Source organism: Natrix helvetica (assembly GCF_964273705.1).
Source record: "Natrix helvetica genome assembly, chromosome: 1".
In the NCBI taxonomy this organism is placed as follows: domain Eukaryota; kingdom Metazoa; phylum Chordata; class Lepidosauria; order Squamata; family Natricidae; genus Natrix; species Natrix helvetica.
In genome coordinates, this window is record NC_138548.1 from 167989708 (window position 1) to 168013956 (window position 24249).

Consider the following 24249-nt stretch of genomic DNA (forward strand, 5'->3'; position numbering starts at 1 on the left):
CAAAATTGGTCCTCTGGCTGCGTGGCACTATAGCAGCATTGTTCTACGTCACGGGAGCCGAGAGGGGCGTGGCCGAAGATGCTCTGCCTACGCAAGGTCGCTTCGCTGTTTTGCCCTGTTCCGGCAGATGCGTGAAAGGCGTAGGTGTGCCCTGCGCCTGTTTCTTTGCCCCCGCCCCTCCTTCCACCCCTTCCCCGCCTCCTTTTTCTAGGCTAGAGAAAGCGTGCGGTCGTTGGACTTTTTACGGCGTTCACTTTGCATTTCTTGTTACGTTTTCTCGTTCATTTAAAGCGAGGGAGGACGGTTATTAGACATAGATAGGATGAGCAGGGTTGGAGTCTCTCGCTGCCTCGGAGGTGCGATTTCTTTTCCCGCGGAGGCGGTGAAAGGTGAAGCACCGATCCTATTTTGGGAGAATTGTCTCTTAGCCTTCTCCGCTCCCCCAAATATTTTCTTGAATAGCTTCATTTATACCAAGATGAGCAGGCACGTTTTATTGTCAAATTATGCAATAAAAATAATGGATGTTCATATTTAGTCATTTTACCATAGCACTGTTCTCCATAGGCAAGGGAAGGAAGAACAATCACTTTTCGTTTCCCGTCGGGACACATGTCCCAATGGTGCTTTTTCAAGAGGCAACTGGACTTTCTGGTTTTTCTTGGATGACGTTTCGCTTCTCATCCAAGAAGCTGCTTCAGAGCTAAGGAAGCTTCTTGGATGAGGAGCGAACCGTCTTGGATGAGAAGCTTTTTGGTGTTGTACGGAGTTTTCCCATCCTCGTTCCTGGAAAGGAAGAACTGGAAATGGAAGGCGACGATATTCTTCGGAGTTCCGCAACGATACGAGCATGCGCGTTGAGTCTATTCCCCCCCCCCTACCGGCATCCAGGAAGTAAATGAGACGTCAGGGTCGATGGCCCCAAACGCCCGGGAAAGGGGGAGGGAAAGGGGAAGGGGAGGGCGAAGGCAAGCAAGCCCGCGGACCGACCGACCGACCGAGGAGGCAGGCGAGCCGAGCCCCGGGGAAGGGACGTCGTTCATTGTTTCGTTTCCGCAGAGACGGGCAATGAGTGACTTCAAACCCGCTTGGGTAGCCGCGTCTCTCACAGCAGCCAAAGGCGGCGGCGGAGGAGGAGGCGGCGGCTGCCTTTTGAGCTAAGCCTCTCTCAGCCCTCCATGCCCATCGCGGATTCCGCCTCCTCCCGCTACTGCTCTGCTGTCACCGACGCCGCCGGTGCCTTGGAAGGCTGCGGGGCGCCAGGAGGGCTGGCCTTGCCGCCGCTCTCGAAGGAGGAGGCGGGTGAGCAGGATGGTGCGCCAGGCGCGGCGGCTCTTCTGAACGATGGAAGGCGTCCTGTTCAAGTGGACGAATTACCTCACAGGTATATATCTACTACGGAGGTTCTTCAAATCATCCAGGTCGGGGTTGTCCCGAAGGTGCTCCTTTTTCTTTTCCTTCTTCCAAGAGGCAACTACGGTATTTTCCTTGGAAGACGTTTCGCTTCTCCTCCCAAGAAGCTTCTTCAGTTTCTTCTTGAGCTGAAGAAGCTTCTTGGGAGGAGAATAGAATTCGTTGTTCTTTATTGGCCAAGTGTCATTGGCTCATACGAGGAATTTGTCTTGGGTGCAAGTGCTCTTAGTGGGCATAAGCCGAATAAAATACATTCATCAAGAATAAAAAGATACAACACTTAGTGATAGTCAAGGATAAGCTATCAACCCTACTAGGAAACAAATAGAAACAATATAAATTGTAAAGATACAAGCAGTCATAAGTGAGGAGAGATATGTACTAGGAAGGAAGAGAAGAATAGTAATAGTCTTAGTAAATTATTTGACAGTGTTGTGGGAATTAGTTGTTTAGCAGAGTGATGGCATTGGGGGGAAAACTGTCCTTATGTCTAGTTCAGTGTTTCTCAACCTTGGCGACTTTAAGTCCTGTGGACTTCAACTCCCAGAATCCCCCAGCCAGGTGGCTAGGGAATTCTGGGAGTTGAAGTCCACAGGACTTAAAGTCGCCAAGGTTGAGATACAGTGGTAGTTGTTCTGGTACGCAGTGGCCTAGAGCGTCGTTTTGAGGGTAGAAGCGAAACGTCTTCAAAGGAAGCCCAGTTAGTTGCCTGTTGGGGGCGGGGCAGGGGCGGGAAAGCATCTTCGGGACTAACTCACAGGTGGGTTACGCCGCGTGCCTAACCCTCGGGCTCAGGAGGGCGGGAGGGAGGGAAGGAGGAAGGAATGCGGCACGCGGGCGCCAGTCAGTCGTGCGTGGGGCCGCGCTGCCCTGTCCGTTGGCCCCGCTGCCTCGGCTGCTCGTTGTCCTTTGAAGACGCCGAGGAGGAATAAAGGCGCCCCCCCCCCCACTACCGAGCGAAGCAGGCGTGGGGGTGGGGGGTGGGGAAGGAAAGGGACAGCAGCTGCTTCTAGATGAGAGACAGAGGCAATGCATTGCCTGGTCAACACCTTGTAGGAAGAGGCCGGGAGGGGAGGCTGGCAGAGGAGAGGACAGGAAGATGAAAGGCACAGCTCGGAGGTGGCACTTGTAGTATTTCAGATTGCTGGACTCCCAACTCCCATCAGTCCCAGCCCATGCAGGTAATCCTCAGTTAGGACCACAACCAACTCCAAAATTTGTGTTGTATTCTGGAAGTATTTTACCAAAACAAAAATACCCCCCCTCTAAACAAATGAATGAATATATTGAGCCCAAAATAAATGTTCTTAAGTGAGAAATTTGTAAAGTGAATTTGTCCCATTTGATGACATTTTTTGCCATATTTGTTAAGTGAATCGCTGCAGTTGTTAAATTAGTAACCCGGTTGTTAAGTGAATCTGCCTTCCCCATTGACTTTGCTTGTCAGAAGGTCGCAAAATGACTCCTGAACACTGCTACCGTCATAAATATGAGTCAGTTGTCAAGTATCTGAATGTAAAGCATGTGACCACTGGGATGCTGCAAGGGTTGTAAGTGTGAAAAATGGTCAAAAGTTACTATTTTCAATGCTGCTGTAACTTCGAACAGTCACTAAATGAACTACTGTAAGTCAAGGCTCTCTGTAGTTAGGAATGATGGAGAAGTCCATTACTGGGCTTAAACTCTTGTAAGTCAGAGCATAAAGTCACTGGCTTAAAGCAGGCTTCAGCATTTCAACAGTTTAAGGGCCGAGTACAGGTACCTAGACTCACAACAGTTCATTTAGTGACTGTTCAAAGTTGCAACGGCAGTGAAAAAAATGACTTATGACCAGTTTTCATACTTACAACCATTGCAGCACCTTCGTGGTCAAGTGATCAAAATTCAGACGCTTGGCAACTGACTCATATTTATGAAGGTTGCAGTGCCTTTTGAGATTTTCTGACAAGCAAAGTCAATGGGGAAACCAGATTCACTTAACAATTGTGTTACTAACTTAAGAACTGCAGTGATTCACTTAACAACTGTTAAGTGGAGCAAAACTCATTTAACAAATGTTTCACTTAGCAACGGAAAGTTTGGGCACAGTTGTGGTTGTAAATTGTGGACTACCTGTAGAAGAAATCTTTTAAGCTTTCTACCCTGAATCTTTATTTCAGAAGTAAATCTATTTCATTTTACTCTCTTCTTGTTTTACTGGCTCCCTAGATGATAACGGTTAGGTCTTTCAGGATGGAAAAATAACCAAAAGGGTATTTAAGATTGTCCTGTAATTGATCTCATCATTATTAGGTATATCAGTGAGGAGGATCCACTTCAAGAAAGTTTGTGCGTTTTAAGATGAGTCATTTTCATGGTACTTCATGTATTTCAAGCTTCTGTTTGCTTCATCCCATAATCTGAATTATCCTCAGGATGGCTCTTATAAGAATCTTAAGATTTATATTAGAAATATAATATTACTGCTTATTAGATATGATGGTTTCTTGAAATAGTTTGGAATTTGGGGCATTTGATTAGGCATCTATTTATTGTGGTTGGTATTTAGAATTTAGTTATACAATTTATAGACCATCTGATTCCCCACAACTCTGGGAGATTATAATTAAAAGCGGGAAAAACACCAGAATGGAATCTTCAGAACTTCGTTGTTGCTTACTATTTGAAATAAATACTTCACTCTGCTTCTTGTCAATACTGTAATCTATAAAAGAGTAGAATTAGACTGTGGAATTAAAGACATGCCCACACACATTCTGGAAGAGATCAAACTGCTTCCATAATTTTACTAAGAAAACTACATAATTTACTCCATGAAGTCATTAAAGTTGGATTTGAAAAAAAACCCCCAATATTTTTTTCTTTTATGGAGTCAGCTGGGGGCATGCTTTTTAGAGTTTAGCAAAACCTTATTTGGATCCAGAACCAGACAGCTTTGCTGATTGGTGCAATGACAGCCATAAATTGCTTGATCGGGGCTTTAGCTTGACAATTGTGCCCCTGCCTTTGGTTGATACTGTTGTCCCTTTCTTGTTCCGCTCTGCAAGTCGATATATGGAAACCAGTGACGTGCGGTCAGTAGAGGCAGGGGAGGCAGGGCCTCACCTCTCTTCATGGAATAATAGTATATAATATTATATACTATATATAATATTATATACATCCGTCCGGCCGCGCCCGGGAGACGCGGAGGGAGCAATGTTGTCGGCGCCTCCGGATGACGAACCAGTCGCTTGCTTTCGTCATCGGGAGGCCGACAACATTTCTGCCTCCACGTCTCCCGGGCGCCGAAGCAGTCCGGCGAGCGAGCGAGCGAGGCAGCGAGATCTTCGGTCACTCGTCCACCGGACTGCTTCCGCATCTCCCGGGCGCGGATGGACGAAGGTAGCCAGAATGGCGCCGAAGCAGTCCGGCGAGTGAGGCAGCGAGATCTTCGGTCACTCGACCACCGGACTGTCTTGGCGCCATTCTGGCTCCCTTCGTCCATCCGCGCCCGGGAGATGCGGAAGCAGTCCGGTGGACGAGTGACCGAAGATCTCGCTGCCTCGCTCGCTCGCTCGCCGGACTGCTTCGGCGCCATTCTGGCTCCCTTCGTCCATCCGCGCCCGGGAGATGCGGAAGCAGTCCGGTGGACGAGTGACCGAAGATCTCGCTGCCTCGCTCGCTCGCTCGCCGGACTGCTTCGGCGCCATTCTGGCTCCCTTCGTCCATCCGCGCCCGGGAGATGCGGAAGCAGTCCGGTGGACGAGTGACCGAAGATCTCGCTGCCTCGCTCGCTCGCCGGACTGCTTCGGCGCCATTCTGGCTCCCTTCGTCCATCCGCGCCCGGGAGATGCGGAAGCAGTCCGGTGGACGAGTGACCGAAGATCTCGCTGCCTCGCTCGCTCGCTCGCCGGACTGCTTCGGCGCCATTCTGGCTCCCTTCGTCCATCCGCGCCCGGGAGATGCGGAAGCAGTCCGGTGGACGAGTGACCGAAGATCTCGCTGCCTTGCTCGCTCGCTCGCCGGACTGCTTCGGCGCCATTCTGGCTACCTTCGTCCATCCGCGCCCGGGAGACATGGAGGCAGAAATGTTATCGGCCTCCCGATGACGAAAGCAAGCGACTGGTTCGTCATCTGGAGGCGCCGACAACAGTTCTCCCTCCGCGTCTCCCGGGCGCGGATGGACGAAGGGAGCCAGAATGGCGCCGAAGCAGTCCGGCGAGCGAGTGAGTGAGGCAGCGAGCGAGGCAGCGAGATCTTCGGTCACTCGTCCACCGGACTGCTTCCGCATCTCCCGGGTGCGGATGGACGAAGGTAGCCAGAATGGCGCCGAAGCAGTCCGGCGAGCGAGCGAGCGACGCAGCCTGATCTTCGGTTGCTTCCAGAGCCGGAGCGGGATGGAGCAGCCATCGCCTTGGAAGTGAGTCGCGCGGACGGAGCTTTGGGGCTGAGGAGAGAGGCAGGGACGGAGGGAGTGGGGGGAGAGGAGCCGCCCCCCTCAACCCCCAGGCAATGGGGAAAGCTTTCCCGAAATGGGGGGGGTGTCGCGGGAAATAAAAAGGGCGCGCACTGGGGGGGGACGAAGGAGGCTTTGGCGTGCCTTAGAGGCGGGCGGGCAAGCAACGAAAGGAGCAGTGAGGGCGGGCGGTGGCTGCAGGCGGCAAGGCTTGAGCGGGGTGAAAGGGACTGGTGCCGGTGGAGGAAGTAATGCTACGCCGCGGTCCCCTTAATGTTCACTCAGGAAGGCGGAGAACGAGACCACGTGGTCTGCACACGTGGTCCCATTCCCCGCCTTCCTGATGACGTCACCAGCCTCCCCAGCCATAACCCTCACCGCACGTCACTGATGGAAACTGTTAAATAGGCCTTGATAGCACATGGATACTAGTTAGGTATTTATATCGTTCAAACTTTTACCTTTGCTTTCTTATGATTCCTTCAGTCCCTTAAATGATAACCAGAACAGATGTGGCAGGGTCAGAAATAATTGCAGGGGATCAAAGTGTCCTTGCTTTAGTTTCTAATAAGCCCCAATTGTAGAGTCTTCTCCAGGGACAGTCATGAGCCTCTCGATTTGAAATCTAGGCTCTTTTTCCTGGGCCAGATTATATCTGACAATGGGCTTTCAGTTGCAAGAGTCCTAGTCTTCTTCACTGAGATCATGCGGCCTGCAGGAAGTATCTGAAGAAGCAATCCAGAATTCATCCTGAAAGGTATTCCATGCCTTGCTTAGGATAATCTCCAGCATTTGTCCACTGAACTAATGGAATGTAAGTAAAGCTGCACATTCTAAAATGTCAGTACCTTTTAAGATGATCTCTTTAAAAGCAACTGCTTTGATCTGATTTGCTTCAGTTGGAAGGGATTAAAAGGTGGTGGATTGTGGTGATTGTCATAATCTAAGATCTGTTCCTTTTGTATATGTATGTAGCATTGACACATAACCAAAAAGTTAACCTGTGACATCATCTTGTAGATTTTAACCTCCCCCCCCCCACACATGTACTCTGTATATGTTGCTAGTTAAAAAGATTATTTTTCAAAGGTTTTCTTAAACTCTCTTTTATTAAGTGGAAAGCCCAAGCTGGACAAATGATGCCATTTAAATTTACCCAGAGCCTGGAAGATATGGATCTGAATGGAAAGAAACTGGCTACATGACTCCAGCAAGACAGGGTGTCTTGAGTTTTGGGACTCCCGGATCTGAAGAGTTACTGTATTGCATTTTTGACAAGGTTGCTGCACAATTTGGAGGTCTTTCTACACTAGGGACTTCTGCTCAAAGAGTAGATGGGAGTCATATCCAGAGGGGTCTTTGCACAGCTGCACAATTGTAGAACTGGGAGATCTTGCTCACAGTCAATGATGCCCAGGTCACTTCCCATTTGGATTATTATTATAATTCACCCTACATAGGGCTGCCCTGTAAAGCCACCTTTAACTGTAGATTCCGTTCAATCCAGAATGCAGCAATGTGTGCAGTTCTGGACACCCCACAGGTAAACCATGTTATACCACTGTTGCACCAGCTGTACAGGCTTCTTTCAAGATTCTGGTTATCACTTTTAAAGCCTATGTGGCATGGAACCAGTTATCAGTTATCTTCCTCTCCCAGAGGACATCTAGCCACCCCACTAGATTGGAATAGGTGGGATTTACTGTAGCCCCCCCTCCCTTTTTCACCTGGTGGGTTCTAGAAAGCAAACCTTTCTTGTAGATGTGCCTAACTTATGGATCTGCTTCCCCTCTGAAGTGGAGGGCACCAAACATCCTCACCTTCCCAAAGGCTGTTAAGATGAGCCCTGTATTGGTGGTTCAATGGGATTGTTACGGTGCTTGATAGTATCAAAGGGTTTTGCATTTTTTTGTATCTTGTTATCAGTTTCTTTGTTGTTTGGAAAAATAAATCTATAATTAGTCTATTTGTTGTTAGCCACCTACAGTTACTTTATATAATATGGCAGCTGCATCAATCTTTTAAAACATCAGATGCATAAATTTAATATGTCCATCTATGCCAGAAGAGTGAATTGCAGAAGTGAAATTTATCAGCAATTTAAAGTTCTTTAGATGGGCTATTTAGGTTTTTCTACCTGTCTAATGAATATCAATTTTCAAAATGTAGGTTAGTCTATGTATGTTATTAAAATGGCATCATTTATGCCCAAAAATGTGAATGAACATGAATTTTGCTTTCAGCTGTAAATTCTATATGAAGGATGGTATTGCAGTGTATATGAAAATTATATTTGTAGCAAAACAGATGAACACTGTTTTCTGCTATTTTCTTAGGTTGGAAGCCTCGCTGGTTTGTTCTGGATAACGGGATATTGTCCTACTACGATTCACAGGATGATGTTTGTAAAGGCAGCAAAGGAAGTATAAAGATGGCTGTTTGTGAAATCAAAGGTAAGATTAGCAGTGAGGCATTGGCCTTTTGTTTTAGTCTGTACAGTTAGGCTTGGTTCTAAATTGCTTACTTACAGGAACACACAATATGGAGCCATAACAACTTTGGGGGAGAAGAAGGATCCTAAGAAATGACAGGAGCTCAATTCTGGAACTAAACTTAGTTTTCAAAACTGAACATTTCCTTGAGACATCGTTTTTCCTTAGTTTAAAAGGATATCTGCCTCTGTTCCTGATTCCATAGGTCACCTGCCTTTGGTGACAATATTTAATAAAACACAAAGAACATCTAAGTAGGTGTAGTCTACCTTCGAACACAAACCCTTGAATCTGAAGAATGAAATATATGTTAATATCACAGAAGGACAAAAAAAATCAGCACTAATTACACAAGTATGGCATATCTTTCTGTTATCCTTCTGAAATGCCATGCATGGGGTAGGGGCTTTTGCAAGTGAATTGGTGCCGGTCAGCACTGCTTTCTCAATCCTTTATCTAAAGTAACACATTTTATATTAAAACAAATTTAAAAATCTTTTATTATATTGATTAAATTGTACATCCTTCAGAGCCTCTCTGCGTGGGTGATGGGCAGTTAAATTTGATATATGAATACATAAATTTTATTTAGCTAACACTTTTCTTATTCTAGGTGATTTAAGAAAGCGTATAAACTTATTTTATGTTTTCTCTTTTTCCTAAGTTCATCCTATAGATAGCACCAGAATGGAGCTAATAATTCCAGGAGAACAGCATTTCTACATGAAAGCTGTTAATGCTGCTGAGCGACAAAGGTGGCTAGTAGCCCTTGGGAGCTCCAAAGCTTGCCTGACTGATGCCAAAACTAAAAAAGAAAAAGGTGCATATGTTTTCTAAAATATTATGAAATTCTTAGAAGCTACTTTCTTCAAAATTATCAAAAGTACATGTAATTTTATTTCTTTTTCTTTCATGGTAAGAAAGCACCATGATTCATTTCCTTTGTGTTGAACAGTAGGGGAGTTTTTGTAGCTTTGCTTAACAAAATAACAGAGTTGGAAGGGACCTTCTAGTCCAATCCTCTGCTCAAGCAGGAAAGCCTAAACCATTTGAGACAAATGACTGTCCAATCTCTTCTTAAAAGCCTCCAGTGATGGAACACCCATAACTTTGAGAGGCAAGCCATTCCTCTGGTTAATTGTTCTCACTGTTAGGAAATTTCTTCTTAGTTCTAGATTGCTTTTGTCTTTGATTAGTTTCCATCAATTGCTTACTGTCCTGCCTTCAAACGTTCTGGAGAATAGGTTGACCCCCTGTTCTTTGGGGCAACCCCTCAATATTGGAACACATCATGACACTCCTGGTCCTTCTTTTCACTGGACTAGCCATATCCAATTCCTGCAAACATTCTTCATATGTTTTAGCCTCCAGCCTCCTAATCATCTTTGTCTGAAACTTCTAGGCACTTTTATAGTCTTCAGGCACTCAAAATTAAGACATTCCCTGTGGAAGGTTCACAATACAATAGATCTGATTCAAAAAGAAGTACGAAGACACGTAGAGAAGAGGAAAACAAGCATTAGCCAAGTAAAAAGGAGCAAGGCTGGTTTATTATATTATTCTGACACAGAGTAGCCCTTGCTCTTTTCATCTAGAAGTAAAGGGTTGCTTGCTTTTTAGTTCCGCAGAATTTGGGAACTGGTGCAGAATGTTCTGCTTCCCCCACTCCTGCCATTGATGCATGCCTCCATTGTTAATGTGATGCTGTCCTGCATACACAGAAATGCTTGCAAATAGGGCTCCCCCAGGCAGTATGCAGTTGGGGACTGTACAGGGTTCCTTCCATTAGATAGAAATCCTCCACCATAGACTGCTTCACAAGAGGGGCGAATGTGTGGTTGGGGTGCGCACTGTCATTGGGACTTTTTCTCAGTTACATGTATTGAGATCTGTTCATTTTGTTGAGTTGATTTTGTTGAGATGATTTTACTTCAAAGTAAAAGCCACTGCTTTTGTGGAGCCTGTTTCAGGGCACACATAATTCTACTGCCTTTAACAACAATGAATACACAGATAGTCCTCAACTTATGACCCCAATTGAACCCCAAATTTCTGTTGCTAAGAATAATATTTGTTAAGTGAATTTTGCCCCATTGTGTGACCTTTTTGCTGCTGTTGAGTGAATCACTTGTTAAATTAGTAACATGATTGTTTAAAGAATCTGGCTTCCCCAATGACTGCTTGTCAAAAGATCACAAAAGGGGATCACATGACCTGGGACACTACGATCATCTGAGTGAGTACCCAAATGCCTGAATTTTGATCACATGATGCCGCAATTGTCATAAGTGTGAAAAACGGTCATGTCACCTTTTTCAGTGCCACTGTAACTTCAAAAAATCACTAAATGAACTATTGTGAGGACTACCTGTACTGTATAATAGATTAGAATATGTTAGTCAGGTGAAGAAAAATTGGATAATAATTCTTGGAATCCTCCCCTTCAGAGAACCCAGATACTTAAGAAAACTGGAGATTTTGGAGTGATTCTGCAGTTAGACATACTGTAGAAGAAGGCAAAATTGAGCCTTGAATACTAATACTGTTTTCTGTGTAAGATAGCATCTACATTTTCAATGGAACCAACATAGCCATCAGTCACTTTTGTGGGGTGCATCAAAACAGTTATTTAGGTGGTTCTGCACACTTAGGTCCATTTGAAAAAAAAATATTTATGAATTTCAAAATAGAGGCAAAATTGGAAACTGACAAAAAACCCAGAAGTTTAACAAGTTGCAGTCAATTTGAATGAGATTAAACGTGAATATTGATTTTTATTTCTGAGGAGGGCACTTATAACCATGATTAGTAAGTTTCTGTTTTTTGATATTCTTCCAGAAATAAGTGAAACCAACGAATCTCTAAAAACCAAAATGTCTGAACTGCGTCTCTATTGTGACCTCTTGATGCAGCAGGTCCATACAATACAAGAATATGTACATCATGATGGGAATCATTCCTCACCAAGCATTGAGGTAATATTTAATTGTTTGAAGGAGTTTTTAATTCACCCATTTTAAGTTCTTGGATTATAAGGATGTGCAATAGTATCATGGTGGATTCATAGCTTTATCTGAGAGTACCTTAACAGTCCACCACTGCCATACTACCAGTAATAATTGAATCTCACATATATACAAAATATTTCAGATTATATTTTTAAATGTTTATTGTTCCTTTCCAATATAGCAAAACCTTAATTTAACTGGTTTTTTTTTGGAGAGATGGATTGTCTGTGTTTTTAGTCTGTTAAATCCAAATGTCCACTACATCGAAATGTGTTCATTTTTGTCAACTTACAACATTTTGCACAGTATAATTTGTGTCAGTTTCTATCATTTGATCTAAATTGATATTTTATGTATCAAATTACAAAAATGGATAAAAATGACCTAAGCAATTCAATTGCTTCAGAAACAGTGGACTATTTGTGGCCAAAGTCTTAATTATTTTTACATTGCACCTTAAAGTTATTGATTGAATCAACTTCAAATTCACTAATAAAACCCAGAGAATCAAGGGCTTTAATATATCAGCAAAATATCCCCTACAAGAAAGTGTCTACAAAAATGAAGACACTTGAAGCATGTAACAAAACTGTTGCAGTGTTTTCATGTTTAGGATTCTAGATTTTATCACATTCTATTCCTCTCCCTTTTCTCCATCTCTCACAGTTTTTTGTTTGTTTGTTTCTGTCCTTGGAATGGAAAGAATTGACATTTTATTCCCATTTGCTGTTGTTCTGCAGCTGTTTTGTGAAAAAAGTGGGTCTCCCAGTGGGCTTGTGGGAAACAGGAATAACTCTGTGAGTGTGTGTTTGTGTTTGTATATGGGTGCATTGTTTTAATTTACTTCCTTCTGCACCTTATAAAGGTAGGTTACTAAATTAAGAGCTGCACATCTAACATTTCCAAGTTATTTAACAGATAGCAAATAGAAAAAGCCTCTTAACAAGTTAACCTTGTTGAAAATTGTGTTTATTTTACCCAAAAAACTAAAGGAATTCTATACCATATATCTGTATCTTGTTTCGTTGCTGTCAAAATGGAGCTAAATTTATATTAACCACCTGAGAAACATTTTTAGAAGTCATTAAACCAAGATAATTTTAAAAAATCAGTAAATAATTGCAAAACTCATGGGTTTACATATCAAAATTATTACTGAATAATATGTAGTCTTATCTACCCAATTTATAGTTTAGTTAGACATCTTAAACTCTTGTATTAAAATAATAAGATTGGGATAGATGCATCTAGATTATCTATGAAATACAAAGCAACTTCTGGAGGCAATGCTATTTTCTATTTTATTTCAATTACCACATTATCAACAATATTTTCAGAATTTCTGTTGACAAAATTAGAATGTTGGAAGGCTAATTATTTTAACATATTTATGTAATTTCTGTTGAGATTTTGCGTTGTAGATTAAGAAAAAGAAAATACACTATTAGAATATATCCTAGTTGCTCAATAAATGTACCTACTTAACCATACCATACTTAAGATATGAATATCCAGACTTTTGTGGAGTCCATTTTCTTCAGATCAATATACTCCTCCTACCTTATAAAACCTTTCTCAGCATCTAAAGAAATAGCTATTTTCTTCTGCCTGTTTTTAAATAAAGCCATCAGTTAGAAATCCAATAACATCAGATTCTTGGCAACCCCATAATATAAATCCACTTTCAGTTGAAAATAAAATGGAAGGAAGTAAAAAGTACAGACCCCTGACCCAACTTAGAATACATCTTTAAAAGATAGTGATTTTAGAATCTTCACATTTTATAAAAATCACAAATAATAGATAAATTGTTATGTTGTTTCATTTGTGTAAATGTAAAAGGCAGTAGCTCTTCTAGCCTCTTTTTGCATAGTTGCCTGCTAAGTCAAAATCCATTTCCAAACCATGAAAGCCATTAAATTTGTATTTAACAAATTGAGAGATCTTTGTTCTCAGGAGATGGAAGTTAACAATTCTTTGATTTTAATTTTAATTTTGTTGTGATAATACAACCCTGAATAATTCCCTTTGCAATCTTTTATATCAAAGCAAAGTGGGGAGAGATGCCATCCCTGCTGCAATGGAAAAGAGAAATAAAATCTACCATCTCTGGTTCAGGGGATGCATTTCAGGTTCACTTGCAAGAAACATAAATATTGACTCATAGAGTTAATGTTACAGGCCATTTAGTTCATTAGCTCCAGCTCCTTGTACTGTTCATGTCCTCCTGTATTCATAATGAATATGTTGGCTTGGGCTTCTCCAGTTTGCCAACATCTGAAAAGCTGCCTGCTCTCTCTGTTTTTAAATATTTAATAACTTTTTTATCATGTCATAAACAAAGTATCAGAACAAAAATGTCTGAGGTGGTACAGTGGTACAGTCAACATCTGCACCCCACTCAGCCTTTAATAGAATGTTTGGTGTTCATCAATGTAACTTAAGTCCGTACAAACCAGCAATTGCAATTTCTGATTTTGCAATTAAACTATAGTTAAATTGGTGAAAAGTTTTGCTAGGAAACACTTTGCTCTGAGAGTTTTCAATACCTGCTCCTTCCTTTTGTTTTCAGAATATGAATGAAGCTTCCTCCTTGCTCAGTGCCACCTGTGACACATTTATCACTACACTTGAAGAATGTGTGAAAATAGCAAATGCCAAATTTAAGCCGGAGATGTTTCCACTGCCTCATCCTGATCCTTTAGTTTCTCCTGTGTCTCCTTCACCTGTACAAATGGTTGGATATTCTTTAATGTCAAATATTCCTGAAGATTTGGGGAATTTTGGGAGGGAGCAATGGGGGATAAGCTAGCAAGTGGTTCCTCAGGGTTGGCCTTGTTCAAGTCACCAGGCTAGGCCTCTTCCCAATGTTATGAAAGCCTCAAACCTTCTCAGGAAAATGTGCCTATTATTAAATTTAGAAACATGTACTTCTGATAACAAACTTGCATGTTGAGGAATATATTACCTCATACTTTTACTGCCCAATAAACTCCATATTTGTCTATGAGCAAAAAATTAAAGTAACCTATGGAGTTTAATGGAAATAGAGGGCCTCCATGGCTGACTATTCCCAGCCCTAAATTGTTCTATTCCTTTCCAAGCACCCATGGTTTCTTCTGCAAACCTCTGAAGCACAGAGTTTAGACCTAGCCTATTAATCCTCATGTACTTAAACATAGTGCTTCTAGGTCTCTTTACCATTGGGAAACTAAATACTAAAACCAACAATAGAAACAATAATGTATTTAAAAAAAAATTGTGATGTTATAAATGCCATGTCCTTTATGTCCATATCATACATGTTTCTCCGTGTACATTCTGAAAAAAATATTCTAAATACATATTTTAAAATAATATTTCATGAGAAATAGACCAAGAAACAATTATTATTTTAAAAGTTATAATAACCTGATTTATTACTTATATTATTTTTTAGATGAAACGTTCTGTTAGCCATCCTGGAACTTGTACCCTTGAGAGGTAAGTGTGAAGTTGTGATTAAATATTATTCCAAAATCAAACAAATTGGAACCATAATGTTAAGGTTCACTTATCACATTGTGAGATATTGTCCGATCCCAAATAAACGGGAATACTCCATGGTCTGGCAATTGGAATTCACAGCCTGTTGCCCCATATAATCTCACATTAATTTTGGAAAAATGCAGTTCTAGTGAGTTTCTCTTACATGATATAATTGAAAATTAATTAGATTAGATTAGAATTGAATTCACTATGACAGTTCTGTTTTGTACTGGCAGTGCTCATTTAGTGACTGTTCACAGTTATGACCTTGTAAGTCAGGGTGATATATCACATGACTGACTGGTGTACTACGGCAATCCCAGCACTCTGATTGTGGTTGTTAACAAAGAATTGCAGGTTGATAAATGAATACCCACCCCAATCCAATCCATTCTGGGCTTGGTCCCTCCCAGCCCCAAGCTTCAGTAAGTTACGGGACTGCCTCCAACTCACCCCTACTCTCCCCTATCTCTGCCCTTTGGCCACCCTACACCCAGAACTTTCCAGCTTGCCCTAGCAAGTATCAGCAACTAAGTTTGTTTGTTTAGCTGCCTTCTCTCCCAATTCGCTACACCAACCTTTTGCCTTTTTGTGCCCAGCTGCTGCAGCTCAAGAATCTCGCTGCCTTTGATGTTTCCTTCTCAGACTCAGCTTCTTCAAGAAATGTTTCCTACAGGTGATTCCATGAGTGCTGTCTTTAGAAATCTGTGCTGCCTGCTGGTGCTTGCTAGGCTTCATGAGTGCTGCATCTTGGCACCATGCTGCTAGGATGGGCTGGGAAGCCATGTAAGAAGCTGGGAAAGCTGGAGCACCCTGGGTAGCAGAGTGGCCTTGGGTCCAAAAATGAAACAGCAAAAGGCAGCAAGGTGCTTCTGCTTTAGCAGCTGGGCACAAAAAGTGGAGGGTTGGTATGAGGAATTGAGAAGTCAGCTGAGTGAATTAAGGCTTGCTGAGTGGGTGAAGCTTCCCAGATGAAAACACTGTGCAGGGTGGCCAAAAGGTGTGTGTGTGTGTGTAGCTAGGCAGATGGGGAAATTAAAGTGCCCCTGCAGTTGTAAATGTGGGCAGTTGCCAAATATCTGAATTTTGATAATGGGAGAGTGGGGTGCTGCACTGTCCATAACTTTGAGCATGGGTCATAAGTCTGTTTTTCATTTCCTTAACCTTGAATTGAATGCTATAGAAAACGCTAGCTGTTAATTTTGGTTATTTTGAGAAAAACTATTAAATTTCAACAAAAGATAAAATGCAAAGAAACAGAAAAATAGAAATTAGAAGAAAAACTCAGAAAAAGAGCAAAAATAGAATTTTCAGAGAAAAGGGGAAAAAATGAAAATAATTTCTAACCTTCTTTGGTACAGATGCAAATATAAAATACATTGACCTCTTAATCAACAATAATACATAGCATTTCTATAATTAGTTCTAATAAATTCCAAAATTAAAGTTTCATTTTTTTAAGTTTCAAGCAAAAAAATCCAAAAGTAGTTTTCAGGTAGAAACAAAGCTGGACAAGATCTTTTTCCCCCATCATAGTCAATTTTACCATCTCAGCCAATCATGTGCTATATCACTTTTGAGTGCCCTGACTTACAAGGTCATAACTGTGAACAGCCACTAAATAAGGACTGTCTGTACAAAACATAACTGCCATAGTGAAGTCTAACTAGTCATGAATTAATTTTCAATTAGATCATGTAAGAGAAACTCAATAGAACTGCATTTTTCCAAAATTAATGTGAGATTATATGGGGCAACAGGCTGTGAATTCCAATTGCCAGACCATGGAGTATTCCCGTTTATTTGGGATCAGACAATATCTCACAATGTGATAAGTGAACCTTAACATTATGGTTCTAATTTTTTTGATTTTGGAATGATATCTTTCAAATTACAATTCAATGTAAATTTCAGTCCTTTGCAGAACATGGTCTCCTACTCATCAAGGATTGTTTTGCCCATCTAATCATGCAGTCTTTAACATATTCATCTATATTCATTTTAAGATCTTAAAATAACATGTTCATTACTGGTACACAAATCCAATTTAGATTCAGTTTTCTCATTTGTAAAAATAACAATTCTTATCCATTTAAACCTTTCTGTCAATTGAGCATGAGCAACTATTGACGAGTACGACTTTGTGTTTCCAGTTGTTTTTTTGATTTTAATTTAGGTCCTCCTTCAAAAATTTAATACATCAGCGTAGGTCAACCAAATTTGTGTAACTATCATTTCTTTTCTAAAAAATACTTCTCAGGTGACACCTGTAGAGGAATTTGGCAGTCAATCTTGTTTTATAGCTTTTAGAAACATGCTTAATGAAGTGTTTATTAAAATCTATAATAGCATTAACTTCTTCATACCATTAATAGCCATGCCAGCCTAATCTTCAAAATGATATTTGGGAATTTGGTGTTTAACTCCTTAGCAGATTATTTTTGTTTAACCTGAAGTGATTCTTCATCTTTTCATCTTTTGTAATTTATTTTTTTGGCAACATATGTCAGGGATTTACAAACAAGACTAATGAACCCAAGAGAACTATGTGTCTTAAAAACATGTCATAACTTGTGCAATATTTTAATTTTAGGAGCAGTCGCTTTGGAAAAGAACCAAATGTGTCTTCCCATCAGCTTTCCCACCGGTGGAGAAGAACAGTCTCAGATACAGAACCTTCCATAGATGTTCCCTTTGAAGATACAGACAGTAAGACATATCACTTTATGGATGCTGTCATTACTTTGTACTCATTTTTTGTACAACGTAGCCTTTTTTTTTGCTAGAATAACAGTGAATATCAAATTACAGCAACTGTCTTGCACCATGTTCATTCAACTAAGATGGATTCAGTAGTTTGTTAAAGATAGAGAACAGGCACAATGCCGTAAGCAGTGAAAAAGTGTGCAACAAATACCGAAGTGGCGATTCAGAGAGATATTTTTCCTAACTTCTTTATTGATGCTTAGTGGCACTTTTCCTATGTGCCCATTATGTAGATGTATCTTAAGTTAAAATTTAACTCAGTGGTGTTTCTTATTGTGTGAAGGAGATCAGGATGAAGAATTGGTCAGTGTGAGGTCTCGTCTCTTTTTTTATAGGCTCTCATCTCTGTCTGACTACAATGACTGAAAATCCATAGCACTGTATTTCCCATTTGGGGGTGAGATAGTTTAAAAAAATAAAGAAATCCCCGCTCCCTCCCCCCTCCCCCCGACTGAAAAAAATAAAAATAAAATCCTGGTCTTACTCTTTCATGTGACATGATCCTGCCACTATAACCACTGTTTCTCCTCAATTGTGCATCCCTGGCTTCCAAAGGCAGTCCATTCCTGTGGTCAGTGTTCTGAATTGCACATAGGATTCCCAACACAGGAGGCTGGGTGCTAGTTGAGCTTTTAATGGGATCTTATACCTGAGCAGGTTCCAAACACTAGCTTTCTTCAGAAGGTATCTAATTTTGAAATGTGATTTATATATAGCACTTAGATCTTGGGATGACTTCTTGGTATGGTATAAAATATAAGCAGTGGGAAAGTTATTATGCATCCAAAGTTTATACCAAAGCTATTGCTGGCCTAACTAGATAGCAGTAGAAGAAAATACTTGTAGCTCAGGGTGGAACGGTGCAGTCCTTGGTACTCTCTGACTTTGGTTGTTTGACTGCAGACATTTCATCACCCAGTTAGGTAACATTTAGGGAGTAGGGTACACTGACAGGGCAAACCACTGTATATAAACAGAGAGCAAACCACACTCTCTTTGAACAATAAAGATGTTACCTAGTTGGTTAATGAAATGTCTAGATGTCTATGTCCACATGAAGCAAAACCACCAGGGAAGAGTAGAGTTGAGGCTTCATTTGGAACATCTTTTCTTAAGCTTACAGCCCTGTGATTCAGATAGGATAGTGTCTCCTTGTATAAAGTAGGCAAAGAAGGGCAAATTGATTGAAGTGTGCTTTTCATGTTGCAGGACTAGCAACATTCAATTATAGAGGAGCCCTTAATGGAGATTTGGCACTGCCAGCTGTTCCTGATGCAAAGCTGTTGCTGTCTCAGAAACCCAGAGTGCCGGAAGAGACTCTTTCTGAGCCAATCTCCTGAGGCAAGAGATGACTCCCACTGCCTCTGAGTAATGCTATGCAAAAGCTGCTGTAATTCTGCTCTCATCGTGAGGGAGTAGTAGTTCCCTATGTGAAGGTTTTCTCTGCACTTTATAGAATAATGTAAAAACTATATTTGAAGTGTATTTTATCTTTATATAGTTGACTTGCAAAAGTATTTTCCTAAAAAGAAAATTTCAGTTTGGGTATTTTTTAATAGATAGGTGGATGCATCTTTGTAAATACGTCTCTTCTTTTTACTGGGTGTGATAGTCAGGCCAACCTTGAGAAACAGGTTTCAGATCTAGAGTAGGGAAAACCTGTGCCCTAGACTGATCCACTGAATTTAATCCCAGAGTTGCTTTACCAGAAATGCATTCCCCTGAGTACAGTCTCTTTCCCACCAACATCAGTGGCAGTCCATCATATTGTAATGGCACCTTTATTTCAGGACAGGTTTGTGGTGGAGTTTGTTAAAAGACTGAGCTGATTCCTCATAAGTAATCTCTTATCCACTACTGTATCTTTTTTTTTCAAAGGTACAGCCTAGATTTTTAAAGTGTATCTGAAATTCCATTGAACAAGGTAGAATGTCAATGAATCAGAGGGAATATTTCAGCCACAATTAAACACTTCAAAGTCACACCAATGCTATCAAGTGAAATAGATGTGCAGTAAAGTCGGTGAGATTTTATAGTGCTTAATTTGAGTTAGACCTTACCTGATTAATTAGATCCCAGCCTAATAGCTCAAAGAATCTGCTTTTTTTCCCCTTTGACTTGCACCCAAAAATATAGCCAATCAGAAATATGTCATGGATGTGCAGTATTTTTTTAAGCACGCATATGTGATTATGAGGCATTATGCTAAAGACTGGTTAAAGATATTTTAACATTTTAAAAGGTATGTATTCCTTTTTGCACCATAAAATGCCTATTTAATGTTACTGTGATGAAAAGATAAGAAAATAGGCTTAATTCTTGTTGAGATTTTCCTCACTAAATATGCCTTGTGACAGTGTTTGCTTGTTTGTTTTTCAAGTTAATTGGACAGAATCCATCCTTATAACCTCAAGTAAAGGCATATTTTAATCTTGTGTTAAACAATGCTTCTTTTGTCTGGACTGACCCCCTCCCCCTGCGCCTCCCCCCCTTTTTTTTTTAGTCCCAGGCAAAACTAATCTTCGGAGTGTCTTTTCACCAAAGTTTTTTTTTAAATGTCATGCTCCTTTATAAAGTCTGCTCTTCAGCTGTTGTAATGTATTTGTGTTTGCAGCAGAACGTGTATGTTAATGATCCTTTATACCAAAGGGAGGGTGGCTTTCACCATGGTGGGCCCTAGTCTCAGAAAAGCAGAAAAATATAGCAAGATCCTCTCTTCTATTCACTCCCTGCCACTTGCCTCTGTCGGTGCTGGGAGGCCAAATTCTAACTAAAGCATGTAGCAGTCATCTATGGTAGGGGTTCCTAATTTTGCCAGCTTTAAGATTTGTGAACTTCAATTCCCGAAATTCCTTAGCCAATTGAGGTGAAGTCCACAATTCTTAAAGTTGCAAAGGTTGGAGACCCCTGATCTATGGTACATCATGGGTCCGGTTGGCCCGAGAAAGCTCTGGCGATGCCACTCTGTTTATGCCAGAGCAAAGATGAAATATGGGACTTGAAGTTCAGCAATGTTTGCACAGACATGTCTGAGGGGTTGTGTCCAAAGTTGTTAAGTGTTTTGAAATGTATATTTTTGTTTTTTTATTCACTTTGGAATAGATTTAGTTAATAATGTATTGACCGTGGAGCACTTTAAAAAAAATAAAAATGGCTTTTTTTTAAAAAAAAAAAAGTGATGTAAGTTGTTCAATAAATGCAATTTTTACACAGGCATTCTTTCTTTCTTTATAATTGCATAAATTTTGACCAACTGTCATTAGATTACAAGGATCCAAGCAGCTTTTTGCAACTTGGTGCTCCTTAGATGCATTTGATTGATGCTTATATGGTGCTCCCGGCAGCATAGCTAATGGACACCTCGCCCAGGTGGTTTGAGGAGCACTGTGGGTATGACTTTGACTGCAATTTGCTAGCTCTCCAAGTCTACACTCAAAACAGCAGGTACAACTCCTATCCCTAGCCAGGGCACCTAAAAGCTACACTGGGGGCAGGGGACTGATGGCAAGAGCACCTCAAGAGAACTTGTCACTGTTGAGTTGGGATATAAATCACTGGTGCTTCTATGATTAAGCCCCTCAGGGTTCTGGACTCAAGATATCCAAAGCACATGCTTGAGAGACCAAAATGCCCTAATTGCAAGGCTCATTGTAAGCCTTTAGGTATTTTCATGCACAATGAAGTCATAGATGGATGTTAAGATTGTGGACAAAATGGACATTTAGTGACAGGACCACACAATCCTCACCACATCAGCAACTGGGATGGGGATTTGTCAGAAATGACGCCCACCAAAGTAAGCTTCAACTGTGAACTTGAAGGATGCAAGGTCTCCTGTAAGCTTCAGAAGATTTTGAGTTAGTTTTAAAATAATTACTCCATTCTGAAGTACTAATACTAGCACAAACATAATACTCCCCTCCCTTCTTTTTTTCCCAAACCAGGGGAAACCAAGAATTCCCCCCCTAAATAATCCCAGAGATGTACTGAGCAACAGAAGTGCAGCACAAATGTAGAATCATTCAGGGGAATTGCAGGAATTGGATCTGGCTAATTGGTGAAAAGAAGGACTAGGGGTGACATGATAGCAGTATAGCAGTAGTCCAGTATTTGAGGGGCTGTCATAAAGGAGAGGGGGCTCCACTTAGTTTCCAAAGCACCAGAAGGCAAGACAAGAAACAATGGATGGAGACTAATCAAGGAGAGAAGCAACCTGGAATTAAGGAGAAACCTCCTAAGAGTGAGGACTATTAAGTGGAAGCCCTTGCCTGCAAAAAACCTGAGTGCGCCATCATTGGAGGTTTTTAAGAAAAGACTGGACAGCAACCTATCTGAAATTGTATAGGGTCTCCTGCTTGAGCAGGGGATTGGAATAGAAGACCTCCAAGGTCCCTTCCAGCTCTATTTTGATTGATTGAAGATTAGAGAATGATAAAGGCTTTTTTTCTTGTGTTCTTTTAAATGCTAATGCTTTTATCACCCTCACCTCCAACTACAAAAGAAAGCCTCTCTCTAATGCAAATATGCAGACTCCATAGCTGTAAGAAGTTGCAGGGTGGCAGAAACACGAATGACACCCTGAACAAGAATACATGTTAGTATCACATTGCCGTGGCAACATTTTAATGACAGATACCAGATTTGTGTGTGTGTTTTGGTGCCACTTCCTTCCTTTTACAAAACAGCACAGTCAAAGGCGTCTGTGCCTCTGTGCATTGCTCCAACCTCCACAGTTCTTTGGACTGTGTCTCTGCGGATTGTATGGTGCTTTGAGTCATGCCATCAGAAAAACGATTTATTGATCTTGTAATGTCAGCCACGCATTTGCCAATCACCAATGGAGTGATAAACCCATCAGAACTCTGCATCCATAATCTATTGTCTTCTAACATCATCATCATGTGAGAGTATTGAGAAAGGTTCACTTTGTTTTATTTGGTTTGCTATTATCCCTCCACAATTCAAGAACTGAGTAATGCCAAGAATTTGCTGGGGAGGGGTTATAGCAATTGCACTCCATTAAGTGATGCTGTTCCTTCTGCAAACTACAGAATGACTCTGAGGGAACAGAGCAATTATTGTAATGTATAAACTTGTAGAGCTATATAGGCCCGTTCCAAAGGCTGACATTACAATAGCAAGGATATTCCTATCTTCTATAAGTCTAGATCTAGAATATATCACTTGCTCTCATATTCTATTCACATTTGCTGTAAGAAAACTTTCAAAACTTTCAGTGGAATTAAGCTCTCGTTCACCATCTTATAACAGAAGGCACTTACTCTCTCTTAACAATGTTATTGTTTGATGTTTTATATAGTATTTTGGTCTTCACTGTAAATAAACTATGGACTTGCTGACTCTTGCATGATTAACACAGTTATAGAATAGAAAAGTCATTATTTGGATGGGAGCAGTGCTTAACAAAAAATACATACAATTTCCCCATCTTCCGTGGTTGGCCAGTTAAGGAGCCCATGAATAGTCCAGAATATGGATGGCCATTGTGTTCTTCTGGCACCTTTTTTTTTCTTTTTGGACTTTTTAATGCTGTCCACAGTCATATTTCTTTATGATCCTCCATCCAGGGACTAACCAGATCTGTCACGTGTAGTTCTTTTCTGAGGAAGAATGCACGTTTCTGCCTCCTATGGACGGTTTAAATTAAATCACGTTCTTCAGTTTGGCTTGATTATAGCCACAGTGTGCTGCTCAACCTGTCAGTCCAAAATCAGCTAAGGCTTTCAACCAAACAAGATGGTCTGCCTGTGCTTTATAGGATGGCATCATTGTCAAATTGGTAATAACTGTGGTGGGATGATAGTTGACAAGGCCTAAAGCCTTTGGCATCAAAGCTGACAAAAAGCTTTGATGGTTTTTCTAAATTGTTACTCTGAATCAATTTCCCCCTGACCGGCATCCCTCTTGCCTCTATTTCATTTTATAATAATTGCTGAAATACTTGAACAAATTGGCATCAAAAACCGCTCAGCAGCTGCACACGCAAACATGGGCAGATTTATAATTGTTTTTGCACTTAACACCATACTGCACTGGATCTTGTTTGCACTACCCTAGAGACTGCTGATCCTCTCCATCAGTGAATGGAAGAATGGAGAAGATAAGGTCAAATGCCTGCACTCGTTTTTGTTTCCAAAAGGTGTAGCTGTGTTATTTTTTTCCCCTTTGGTTCTGCTGTTGTCTTCAATTTTTTCATTCTTAAGGCTGAGCGTCTCCAGCTTCCTCTGCTGATATCCAATTCCAATTCAGTCTTTTCTAGGAAAGAAAACCAATTTTGCACGAAAAGAGATGTAAAAAACCTTTGCTGTTAGTGAAAATTGGTTTTCTTTCCTAGAATAGTTTAATTTTTTTTTCTTTTAATTAATTTGACGTCGTTATTGGATGGAAGGTGTTTGAACTTGGCTCACAAGTTCTTTTTTTCCACCTGCTTGTGCTAGAGCAGCTGGAGGTGCCAGGTTCCTCGCAGGCAAGCTACCTGCTGGGCCGGCCTTTGGAGTCCATTGCGGCTCCATTTAAATTGCTTCTGATTACTGGCTCGTGAGTGGGCCAAGGAGGTTGCCCTGCGTTGCCGCTGGGTCTCAGG

The 24249-nt window shown here is 41.1% G+C and overlaps 1 protein-coding gene across 4 annotated transcripts; it reads left to right on the forward strand.

Moving 5' to 3' along the window:
* Nucleotides 1–16: 16 nt before the first annotated feature.
* PLEKHA3 (pleckstrin homology domain containing A3) lies at nt 17–20859 on the forward strand. Of its 4 annotated transcripts, none has more exons than XM_081936522.1 (8): nt 17–140; nt 8188–8304; nt 9008–9163; nt 11182–11318; nt 13924–14088; nt 14791–14834; nt 17473–17588; nt 18855–20859. In XM_081936522.1, exons 1-8 carry the CDS (start codon nt 128–130, stop codon nt 18983–18985), a joined length of 879 nt encoding a protein of 292 aa, XP_081792648.1. In that variant the 5' UTR covers nt 17–127; the 3' UTR covers nt 18986–20859. The 4 variants fall into 4 exon arrangements, with proteins under 4 accessions (XP_081792648.1, XP_081792645.1, XP_081792647.1 ...); XM_081936519.1 differs by lacking the exon at nt 17–140 and adding an exon at nt 943–1384 and having other exon boundaries at nt 18855–20081; XM_081936521.1 differs by lacking the exon at nt 17–140 and adding an exon at nt 2083–2173 and having other exon boundaries at nt 18855–20081.
* The last annotated feature ends 3390 nt before the right edge of the window (nt 20860–24249 follow it).

Bases quoted from the DNA above. Each gene is read 5' to 3' on its own strand.
- PLEKHA3 (XM_081936519.1), top strand. From the start codon at position 1,345: ATGGAAGGCGTCCTGTTCAAGTGGACGAATTACCTCACAG. The intron at 14,089-14,790 runs GTTGGATATTCT...ATTATTTTTTAG, and splicing joins CTCCTTCACCTGTACAAATG to ATGAAACGTTCTGTTAGCCA. The intron at 17,589-18,854 runs GTAAGACATATC...TTCATGTTGCAG, and splicing joins TCCCTTTGAAGATACAGACA to GACTAGCAACATTCAATTAT.